The 12,437-nt window shown below is 41.4% G+C and overlaps 1 protein-coding gene across 2 annotated transcripts; it reads left to right on the plus strand.

The window, feature by feature from the left end:
- The first annotated feature begins 2,322 nt into the window (after positions 1-2,322).
- Positions 2,323-9,732, plus strand: C3AR1 (complement C3a receptor 1). Of its 2 annotated transcripts, none has more exons than XM_007089558.3 (2): positions 2,323-2,510; positions 7,884-9,732. In XM_007089558.3, exon 2 carries the CDS (start codon positions 7,894-7,896, stop codon positions 9,319-9,321), a length of 1,428 nt encoding a protein of 475 aa, XP_007089620.2. In that variant the 5' UTR covers positions 2,323-2,510; positions 7,884-7,893; the 3' UTR covers positions 9,322-9,732. The 2 variants fall into 2 exon arrangements, with proteins under 2 accessions (XP_007089620.2, XP_042849691.1); XM_042993757.1 differs by having other exon boundaries at positions 7,887-9,732.
- The last annotated feature ends 2,705 nt before the right edge of the window (positions 9,733-12,437 follow it).

The raw sequence follows: 12,437 nt of genomic DNA on the forward strand, positions 1-12,437 counted from the left end.
TTTCATGGGGCGCCTGGGTAGCTCAGTCGGTTAAGCGTCCGACTTCGGCTCAGGTCATGATCTCACACTCCGTGAGTTCGAGCCCCGCATCGGACTGTGTGCTGACAGCTCAGAGCCTGGAGCCTGTTTCAGATTCTGTGTCTCCCTCTCTCTCTGACCCTCCCCCATTCATGCTCTGTCTCTCTCTGTCTCAAAAATAAATAAACGTTAAAAAAAATTAAAATACTCCTTTAAAACAATAATAAAATAAAATTTCATAAAAACAGAATATCCATCAACAGAGGAATAATTGATTAACTGGGATAATATGGAGCAAATTAAAAAGCATGATGTGGATTACTATGTCCTGATACGAAAAGATAAATAGAAAAAGCAGAATAAGACACATGTGTAATGAAATTGCACTTATATAAATGAAAGAGATTACCACTAGGGAGTGAATATAGGATAACTGGATGTTCTGGAAATTTTGGTTTCCATTTTAATCCTTCTATATTTAGAGGGTTTTTTTTGTTTTGTTTTTTGTTTTTTTGCCATGGGAATGAATTATCTTAAGTATATATGTGTGTGTGTATATACACATACACACATATATATATGTATATATACATACATACACTTGTGATAATACTATCTGTTGTATGCTTAGTATTTGTGCTTTCTGAATACCTTCATTATTCAACGTTTCCAAATACTAGATCAAAAAACAGAATATAATTAATAGAATTACATGCACTAACATGGAAATATGTTCTGCTATATTGTTAAGCAAAAAAGCAGGTCATAAAATCACATGGAAATTATGATCCCATCTTTGTTTGAAACTACCTTTTTAGGGGCGCCTGGGTGGCTCAGTCGGTTGAGCGTCCGACTTCAGCTCAGGTCACAATCTCGCGGTTGGTGAGTTCGACCCCCACGTCGGGCTCGGGGCTGATGGCTCAGAGCCTGGAGCCTGCTTCCGATTCTGTGTCTCCCTCTCTCTCTGCCCCTCCCCCGTTCATGCTCTGTCTCTCTCTGTCTCAAAAATAAAAAAAAAAAAAATAATTAAAAAAAAATGAAACTACCTTTTTATTTTTATTTCTTAAAGATTTGATTTTTAAGTAATCTCTATACCCAACATGGGGCTTGAATTCACAACCCCAAGATCAAGAGTTGTATGCTCTATCCACTGAGCCAGCCAGGCATCCCTGAAACCACCATTTAAAAGATACGTGTTATGGGGCACCTAGGTGGCTCAGTCAGTTAAGCGTCTGACTCTTGACTTCGGTTTAGCTCACAATCCCAGGGTTGTGGGACCAAGCCGGAGTTGGGTTCCGTGCTGAGCGTGGAGCCTGCTTGAGGTTCTCTCTTTCCTTCTGCTTCCGCTCTTCTGCCCCGCTCGTGCGTGCTCTCTCTCAAATATACATAAATACATTAATTACTTATTTAATTAATTAATTAAATTCCATGGTGATTTCTCAGCAAACAGGAGGAGGAGCAGATACGGTTTGGACAATAAGTTGATTAATATGGACTGAAGCCTTTACCATAGGCAAGAGTGTTCAAATACATTTGACCCAAATGAACTTTATTTCACATGCATATGCGTAAAGGAATAACGTGAGCGAGAATTCTTTCCAGTGTATACTTCAAGCAGGAATCATTGCGCGAGGTCCCGCTTCAATCTTCTGCACTCCTTCCTGATGAAACGATCCAATTGACGGACTCTTCTGCCCATTCCCAATACCGGAAGCACTCTCCCACGCCCCCCTGCCTCTCTCCTTTTGCTCCATTTACACACTCTAAACAGCATGCCCGCTTCTGGTGTCTATAGAAGTCTTTAAGGACCTGCCCAGCTCTTACTTCTACCTTAAGACTTTCCAGGATTGCCCCAGACTAAATATACCCTTCCCTGTTATTTTCTACTATTCTACTTCTACTGGTATCTCTGCCGTTATAGTCTGGGTTGTATTACAGTTTTGTAGTGTATGGGTGCGTATTCCTACCAGATTGTGAATCTCTCAAGATTAGGGCATAGCTCAATCTGACTTCGGTATGGCTTGCTTCTTTCCACATGTTAAGCATTTAAGGGATGCTGTTTGAGAGCGTTAAGGGATGCCTGCCTCCACCCTCACAGATGGCAGGGCCATTTTAGTGCGTTTCTAAAGCACAAGCCCAAACCTACAAAGCAAGAAGCTGATTACAGAAGTACTTCCCTCTTTAGCCGTATTCTGTCCCACAGAAATCATCTGAGAAGTATGCCCTCCCACTTCCGTTCTTTTACTCTCCTTATCTGAGACATTCATACATGACTCACTTTGAAACTCATCCTCCAAAGTCAAATAGGAGTCAAAAGTGAGGAATTCCGTCTATCGTCATCAAAAACGAAGAGAGAGGGGAAAGAGGAATGGTTCAGCAAGTTTCCTAAATATACTTCATAACTTGATTGTGGGTAAGAGTGAAGACCAGACTGGACGTGTGGGGACCTCCAGGCTGGTGCTGAAACCTTCAGCTACCATCTCAGGTTTTTGGTAAGAAAAGCTTACATCCACCTGGTCCCTGGTGCTTGTTTTCCTTGTTACGGATAATGGTTTGAGGGTCGTTATCCTCTCCCTCCCCCCCCCCATTCCTTCCCCAGCTTGTATTGCTTTTGTTTTATCCCCACATCCACCTCTCTTTCTCTAAATATCCCACATTCTATTTATTTTTCTTCTTAATAGTTTCATTCTAGAACTAATAGTGAATTTTCATACCATTTTTCTCTCTCTTAAATTGGCTATCTTTCTCTTTTTGAACTATGATTCCAGCTTTCCAAATCAATGGTTTTGTTTCTCAAATCGGTGACCTATTTTTTCTTTACGTATATATATATATATATTTTTTTTTTTTCATTCCACTTTCTCTTTTTTTTCTTCTATTCTTTGGCTTATTCCTTATTGTTACCGACTGTCATCCTATCACTAGTATTTGATTCTGGAATCTGCTTTCTCTCCCTATCATAATTGACTTTTAGTTTCAGGATTTTCCTTTATCTTTTTAAATACTTTCAGCCAATTCAGTATTGAAAATTAAAAAGAAGAAAGGAAAGAAAGAAAGGAGCTCTACCAATCTTAAATGCAGAGGTATTTTTCAGTCAAAGCACTTGGAGAAATGTAAAAAGTTATCTTGTTCTGAAATACTTTTTTTTTTTTTATGTTTATTCATTTCTGAGAGACAGAGAGAGAAAAAGAGCAGGGGAGGGGCAGAGAGAGAGGGAGTCACAGAATCCGAAGCAGGCTCCAGGCTCCAAGCTGTCAGCACAGAGCCCGATGCGGGACTGGAATCCACGAACCATGAGATCACGACCCGAGCCAAAGTCGGACATTTCACCGGCTGAGCCACCCAGCCGCCCCTCTTTTCAGTCTTTATTATTTCAGTTGGTGCAGTTCTCCATACCTTTCCCTTTATTAGCAATACCAAAGACTTTTTAGTTCTGTGATTCTCTCTAGTAGAAGGAGTATTGGTGTGAAAGGCATTGGTCCTAAAATCTCAGAACCCTCCTAGTTGTGAATGTGTGAAAGTCAGCTAATTTGCTGAGTGTCAGCGTCAAAAACTGCAAAATAAAACTAGAGACAAGGAAAGATGATTACTAAGTTTCCCTTGAGCCCTAGCTTTCTCTGATTCTACCCTTCTCTCAATATTTTATGGATCTCCGCATTAATATGTGTGTTGGAGTAGGACCCCGGACCAGGGTACATGCCGTGCACAGCAGGGAAGGAAGGGCTCCTGATGGGACTTGAATATTGTGTGGGTAAGGCTACAGAGAGGGGAATGAGAATCACTTCTTCTTTTTTATTATTTTGTTGACTCAGTTATTTTAACTTCTGCTAATCATGGAAGGCCCTATGAAAACATCTGGTTAAGTCAGCAGAATGACTCCGAAGCCACAAAATTATTTTGGGACTCTATGAAAGGAAACATAAAATGCTATTGCAGCCAGTAAGAACCGGGAACTGGAAAACCAAAGGGAAGTTAGAAGAGACAGCGTCTTTAATGGGTTAATGGATAGGAATAAGAATTTTAAATTTAGTTGGAAAAAAAAAAAAAGTAAACCCCCAAATGAACATCCATCCACTGAAGTAATTTTTGACCTTTAGGTCATCATATAAGGCATTGTGCTAAATTCTGTAGAACGAGTACTTAGGAAGAGGGTTCATCTTTACCATCATGAGATTTAAGGCCAGCATAATAGATAAGACAGCCACGATAATAATTATAATACAAGACAAAATGTATCATTGCACAGATAATATGAAAGGAGATTCAGCATACACGCATACACGCACAAATTTAAGAGGCTGAAGAACTAATTTCTGTTTGAGACTGTAAGAGAAGGTTTCAAGGAAGAATAATATTTGAGCTTGTTTTTGAAGAATGCCTAGGATTTCAACAGATAGAGATTAAGGATGCAAGACGGAGGAGGTTAAGGTTAAGGGTATAATTCCAGACAGAAGTAAACAACATGAGCCAGCATAGTGAGTTGTTCAGGAAAGCCGTAAGATAGGGTACATTTATGAGTCTTCAGAATTAAGGGAGAGTAATGTCACAGAGGTCAAGAGAATGGACTGGTGGATGAAAACAGAATAAGATGTTGCGATTTGTTCTTTCTTTCTCCTTTCTTTCTTTCTTTCTTTCTTTCTTTCTTTCTTTCTTTCTTTCTTTCTTTCTTTCTTTCTTTCATTCTTTATGTGGAGGGAGGGGCAGAGTGAGAGAAAGAGGGAACTTTAAGCAGGTTCCACACTCAGCTCGGAGCCCGACGCAGAGCTCAATCCCACAACCCTGGGATCATGATCTGAGTCGAAATCAAGAATTGGATGCTCAACCGACTGAGCCACCCAGGCCCCCCTGGATTTGTTATTTATATGTAATTTTAGCATAGCGATGGGGCAGAAGACAAATTAGAAAAGGTAAAAAATGAATGGTGGGAACAACAGACCCTGAAACAAGCTAGTCTCCTTGAAAAAGAGAAACTGCTAAAAAAAAGAGACTTGTGAAACATAACATCCTGGGACACCGGGGTGGCTCAGTCAGTTAACCAGCTCTTGTTTTTGGCTCAGGTCATGATCTCACGGTTCGTGAGTTCGAGCCCCACATCGAGTTCTGTGCTGACAGTTCTCTCTCACCTTCTCCCACTCTCCCTGCCCCTCCCCCGCTCGCGTGCACACGCATGTACTCTCTCTCTCTCAATTCAAACCTCTCGTCCTAATGCAAAGTGTGATCCTAGATTGGCCATAACTGTGGACAAATCAGCTATCGAAGATATTTTGGGAATGATTGGAAAAACACTGGCTAAAGACTGAACATTCCTTAAGGTACAGTCTTACTGTATGATATGGAGACTAGCTGAAAAAAAAGAAAGCAGTTTATAAAACAATATGCATGCCAGTTGATAGCAACATTATTCACAACAGCGAAAAGGTGAGAGCACTTCACATCAAGAGATGAATGGATAAATAAAATGTGGTGTTTACATAAAATGGAATATTATTTAGCCTTGAAAAGGAAAGAAATTCTGACACATGCTACAACATGAATCAGCCTTGAGAACATTATGCTGAGTGAAATAAACCAGACACCAAAAGACAAATGCCCAGTAGTCAAATACATAGTAACAGAAAGTAGAAGGGTGTTTTGCCAGGGGCTGGGGGAAGAGGGAAGTGGGGAATTGTTGTCTAATGGGTGTAGAGTTTCAGTTTTACTAGATGAAAAAGTTCTAGAGAGTGATTGCACAATAATGTGAATATACTCCACGCTGCTGAACTTTATACTTAAAAATGGTTGGGGCGCCTGGGTGGCTCAGTCGGTTAAGCCTCCGACTTCAGCTCAGGTCACGATCTCTCGGTCCGTGAGTTCGAGCCCCACGTCGGGCTCTGGGCTGATGGCTCAGAGCTTGGAGCCTGCTTCCGGTTCTGTGTCTCCCTCTCTCTCTCTGCCCCTCCCCCATTCATGCTCTGTCTCTCTCTGTCTCAAAAATAAATAAACGTTAAAAAAAAAAAATTTTTTAAAAAATGGTTAAACAGGGGCACCTAGATGGCTCAGTTGATTGCGTGTCTAACTCTTGATTTCAGCTTGGGCCATGATCTCACGTTCATAGGGATGAGCCTAAGTCGGGCTCGGCACTCACAGCATGGAGCCTGCTTCGGATTTTCTCTCTTTCTCTCTCTCTACCCCTCCCCCACACTCTCTCTCTCTCTCTCTCTCTCTCTCTCTGCAAATAAATAAACTTAAAAAAAAAGTTAATCTTTAAAAAAGTGGTTACAATGGTAGATTTTGCATTATGAGTATTTTAACACAATTTTAAAAACTGGGGGGGGGGCGCCTTGGGTGGCTCAGTCAGTCAAGCTTCCGACTTCAGCTCAGGTCACGATTTCACAGTTCTTGGGTTTGAGACCCACGTCCGGCTCTGTGCTGACAGCTTAGAGCCTGGAGCCTGCTTCTGATTCTGTGTCTCCCTCTCTCTCCGCTCCCTGCCCCCCCACTCACACTCTGCCTCTCTCTCTCTCTCTCTCAAAAATAAACATTAAAAAATTTTTTTGAGAAAAAAATGCCTACATATATACACATATACATATACATATGTGTATATATGTGTGCATATTTTTTGTTAATCAAAATTTGACAAAATTAGATCATTCTGTGCATATTAAAAATTTTCTTCTCAAAAATATATATGTGTATATATGTATGCATATTTATGATTATACATTAAAAAAACTAACAAACAAGACAGAAATGATGGGTGAGGAGGAAATCAATGCAGAGAGTGTAAACAACTCTTGAGAAATTTGAAAGCAAAAAGGGAAAGATGAGGTATCTAAAGACATAACTGAATCCACTGCACCTTTTTTGTGGCGGTGAGTCCTTCAAAGATCTGGTAGAGGGAATGGATGGAACTTCAACCCTCAAAGAAATGAGAATATGCTAAGTTAAAATCTTAACGTGGTGATGGAGCTTCACATTTGACGTGGTGATGGAGCTTCACAAAGCCCTTTCATGGATATAAAGCTGGGAACCTCTGGTCTAGAAGTTATTGTTTGTTGGGGCGCCTGGTGGCTCAGTCAGTAGAGCGTCTGACTTCGGCTCGGGTCACGATCTCATGGTTTGTAGGTTCAAGTTCTGCGTCGAGCTCTGTGCTGACAGCTTGGAGCCTGTTTCGGATTCTGTGTCTCCCTCTCTCTGACCCTCCCCCGTTCATGCTCTGTCTCTCTCTGTCTCAAAAATAAACGTTAAAAAAAAAAATTAAATTGATACAGTAGATTCTAATTGTCACAGATGTTTTTGTGTGGTCCAGTGTGAAGTCAAGGAATACAAACTAGGGGGGTCTGGGTGGCTCGGTAGGCTGAGCATCCAATTCTTGATTTCGGTCAGGTCATGATCCCAGGGTCATGGGATCAAGCCCCATGTTGGGCTCCACTCAGAGCATGAAGCCCACTTAAGATTCTCTCGCTCTCCCCTGCCCCCCTGACCCTCGTATGCATGCTCTCTCTCTCTCTCTCTCAAAAAAAAAAAAAAAAAAAAAAAATTAAGAAAGAACACAAACTAAAACAGTGTGAGGACTTTTGTAGTTCATAATGGGGGAATGTTATAATCCCAAGCATATGCTTTTTTAACATTTTATTTATTTTTGAGACAGGGAGAGACAGAGCATGAACGGGGGAGGGTCAGAAAGAGAGGGAGACACAGACTGAAACAGGTTCCAGGCTCTGAGCTGTCAGCACAGAGCCCGACTCGGGGCTCGAACTCACAGACCGCGAGATCGTGACCTGGGCCGAAGCCGGACGCTTAACCGACTGAGCCACCCAGGCGCCCCAAGCATATGCTTTTTTAAAACAGTAGTTTTAATATTTTTGTTTATATTTTTCTAGAAGTTCAGCAATGGAGTCTTTCTCTGCTGAGACCAATTCAACTGACCTACCCTCACAGCCCTGGTATGAACCCCAAATAATTCTCTCCATGGTCATTCTCAGCCTCACCTTCTTACTGGGATTGCCAGGCAACGGGCTGGTGCTGTGGGTGGCTGGCCTAAAGATGCAGCGGACAGTGAACACAGTTTGGTTTCTCCATCTCACGCTGGCGGACTTCCTCTGTTGCCTCTCCTTGCCCTTCTCCCTGGCTCACTTGGCTCTCCAAGGACACTGGCCCTATGGCTGGCTCCTCTGTAAGCTCATCCCCTCCATCATTGTCCTCAACATGTTTGCCAGTGTCTTCCTGCTGACTGTCATTAGCCTGGATCGTTGCCTTTTGGTACTCAAGCCAATCTGGTGCCAGAATCACCGCAATGTGGGGACAGCCTTCACTATCTGTGGATGTATATGGGTGATGGCTTTTGTAATGTGCATACCTGTGTTCATGTACCGGGAAACATTCACTGTAGGCAACCATGATATGTGTGGCTATGATCTTGGCTTCTACGGCTCATTAGATTATTCAGACTTCACCATTGATCTACTGGAAAATGGATCTCTTGACAACTCCATTGTTCAGCTGCCTGGAGAAATGGATGCAAGGCTGCAGTCTTTCTCTGAACGAACCAGTGATCTGCCTTGGACAGCCACCACTATCTTCCATTCTCAAACATTTCAAAGACCTTCTCGACAGTCACTCCCTATAGATCCAGCTAATTTATCTAGTCAACGTCCATATGATAACTTATTTAAGCCTGCGAATGAAGTCTCACCTATAGTCCCCAGTGGGTTTCCCATTGAAGATCACAGAGCTAACCCACTCGATTTAGAGCTTTACTCTGACTCTTCCAGCAATTCCTCAGACTTGTATGAGCTATTCCAAGATTTCCAGGGTGATTATTTAGGCCAGTTTTCATATAACAATCAAGTACTAACCCCCCGGGGGGCAGTAACCATCACCAGACTAGTGGTAGGTTTCCTTCTGCCCTCTTTTGTCATGGTGGCCTGTTACAGCCTCATTATCTTCCGCATGCGACGGGGCCGCTTCACCAAGACTCGGATCAAAACCTTGAAAGTGGCCATGGCTGTGGTGATTGTCTTCTGCATCTGCTGGGCTCCATACCACATTGTTGGGGTCCTATCATTGTTTTTTGACCCAGAAACTCCCCTTGGAGAAGCTCTGCTGTCTTGGGACCACGTGTGCATCGCTCTCGCGTCGGCCAATAGTTGCTTTAATCCCTTCCTCTATGCCCTCCTAGGAAAAGATTTTAGGAAGAAAGCAAGGCAGTCGATGAAGGGCATTCTGGAGGCAGCTTTCAGTGAAGACCTCACACACTCTACCAGCTGTCCCCAAAGCAAAGTTTTTACGGAAAGAAATAGTATCAGTACATCTGTGTGAAAATATGGAGCGGTTGACCCCAGCAGAGGTTCTTAGGTATTCACCCAGTGTGCCATTTTCTAAAACAATAAGGGATATTGTGAGTAGGGGATTTCAGAAACCATCAAAGAATCAATCCAGAGGTTCTCAAAGTATGAGCCCAGGCTAGGGGCATCCTCATCACCTGGAAACTTGCTAGAATCTCCAAGAACCTTGCTGAACCAGAATGTCTGAGGGTGGGGCTCCAGAAAGTGTTTTAACAAGCTCTCTTGTTTCTAATGAATGCTAAATTTGAGAATTGTAAAAATTAGTCTATTTCTATCCCAACCGAAGCTAAATGAAACCAACGAGAAACTAGTCTGTTTCAAAATAATTTTTCCATCATGAAATTTTTTTTTATCGTTATTTATTTTTGAGAGAGAGGGAGAGAGAGAGAGCATGAGCAGGGGAGAAGCAGAGAGAGAGGGAAACACAGTATCTGAAGCAGGCTCCAGGCTCTGAGCTGTCAGCACAGAGCCTGATGTGGGGCTCGAACTCATGAACCGTGAGATCATGACCTGAGCCGAAGTTGGATACTCAATTGACTGAGCCACCCAGGCGCCCCAAATTTTTTTTAGTATTGTCTGAATCCCTCCCCACCAGATTCAATTTAAAACCATTCCATCTAGTCTTACCTGAGTGAAAGATGATCATTTATTTATGGCTCTGTTGTGGTGGTGGTGACATTTTTAAATGAAAAGAAGTTACAAAAAGAAAGAAAAAGTCTATGAAAACAAGCAGTTATGAGACTGAGTCTGGAAGCAGAGTACAATGTCAGATGCTTGCTATGTGCAATACTTCTGGATATAGGACATGGGAATTCCAATGGGAATTCCAAATTTCCATTATTCCAATTAAATAGGCATTTACTGTGTAAGGACAGGCTGCTAAGGCATCTGAAAACTTCCTCACGAAATGGCACGTGAGCTGTGGTTTGTGGAGTTTTCTATTTGTTTACTCAGTCTGCCTACTGAGAGAACCATCTCTCTTCCATTAGAGTTTTCTTAAACTCTATTCCCTTAATCCCACCCTACCCTGGCCTCTAAATCGTCTTCCATATTAGACTTTGTGCATCTAGTAACCTCTAATTTCATAAGAGTCAAACTTGAAACTTGCTTGAAACTAATGCTTGAAACTAATACCCTCAACACCCACCCCCCGCCCCCCCAAAGTCGTTTCAAGTGAAAAGGGAAAGAGGGTAGAGGACAGAGCAGCAATCCTTGAATTCATTGCCTGATGACTGAGTACCCCCCCGGGAAGACCATCACACTTTGGAAAGCATGGCTACAGGTGTAGATCATTCACCGGATGTGTATCTTGGGGCTTTTTAAAATTATTCTTTATCTTTTCCAAAGTAATACATGCACATAGTTTAAACAGCATTCCCAGCTTATACTGAAATGTAAGAAGTTTCCTGCCCCACTCCGCGGAACCAATCCCTCCTCCTACACCCATCTCCCAGAAATAACACTTGTAGCAATTTTAGATGTTTCTTCTGATGTTTACCATGTTAAGTCATGTGCTTATGCAGCTAGTTTTTTATACATGATAAAGTGACTTCTCGTTTTGGAAGATGAAGAATTTTAACCACATTCCTCATTTTTGTGTATCCATCATCCTAACATTCATTAACCATCATACGTTAATTTGCTCATGACCACACATTTTCTTCTCCTCTGTGGATCCATTCCAACCATATATATGGCTTTCCTTCCATCCTTGTTTCATTGTTAGAAAAAAAAAAAGTTATTTAACTCTATCACCTTCTCATTTTTCTGGGTATATAAACTTGTATGTGTTCAAACTCTAAAATTCCAGGTTTCTTTGTACTACAACATAGCCTCATCTAAGTGGAATATAATTATTTAATCTAAAAAAAAGAGAAAATGAGATGTTTTAGGCTTGCAAGATACTGTTATTTGTTCAATGGTTGAGGTAAGGATCGAGACTACAAATAGGTTATAAAATACTCTGCAGAAAAATTGCAAATCACTGGGAATTCTTCCAATTGTGAGGTAACAATGTCTAACATGATGTAAGATTTGCAATGGCACCTTCCAATGTAATCTGTTTACCTAATTGATATGAATAAATGCTTTCTTTCTTGTGGTTCCTTGCAAGGCTGTGATTTGTGGATCCTCTTAATTGTCTGACACTCAGAATATATCATAATCTCAAGGCACCTGGGTGGCTCAGTCAGTTAAGGGTCTGACTTCGGCTTCGGTCATGATCTCACCGTTTTGTGAGTTCAAATCCCGTGTCGGGCTCGGTGTTGACAGCTCAGAGCCTGGAGCCTGCTTCGGATTCTGTGTCTCGCTGTCTTTCTCTGCCCCTCGCCTGCTTGCAATGTGTCTCTCCCTCTCTTTCAAAAATAGACATAAAAAAAAGTAAAAAGAAAAAAAAGATTCTCTCTCTCTCCCTCTGCCCCTCCCCTCCTGTGCACACATGCATGCTCTCTAAAATATATATAAATGTATTAATATATATTTAAATATATATTTATAAATTTAAAAAATATATATTAAATAAATATATTTGATAAAATAATTATAAATATATTAAAATTTAAATATATATTTTTATATTTTATATATGATATATACCTATATATATCATAATCTCTAAATAAACAACAAATAAATCTCAGTGGGTTGCTATAGGCTTGCTCTAACAGCAATTAGCTAGGCTTCAGGAAGTCCCAACATATTTCACGAGACCGCGGGTAGAATTCCCAAACTCCTGCATTTAGTATATAGGATATTAGGGTGGAACGGCACAGTTATATTCAATAGTTGCTATTTCTGGGTTCCTTTTGAGAGTTCCAATCCTTGGAAATGTAGTCTGAAAAAAAAAATCCTACAACTGGAATTCCCTCGTTTCTTATGAAAAACCCGGTAAGTACCTGTAAGTACTGACAGGAAGTCTCACATGGAGAGCCAGCTCCTCCCTCTAATCTTTGAAATGTCCCAGAACACAGGCAAGGTGGCTTAGTTCACACACCAAGCTACAAGGGGTGACTGCCTCTCCCAACAAGATTTTACTATATTTAATAGCATTTTTAAAAAGCAGTATTAAAAGCATGTTTTTTGTGGGGCGCC

Source organism: Panthera tigris, chromosome B4 (genome assembly GCF_018350195.1).
Source record: "Panthera tigris isolate Pti1 chromosome B4, P.tigris_Pti1_mat1.1, whole genome shotgun sequence".
Lineage (NCBI taxonomy): Eukaryota > Metazoa > Chordata > Mammalia > Carnivora > Felidae > Panthera > Panthera tigris.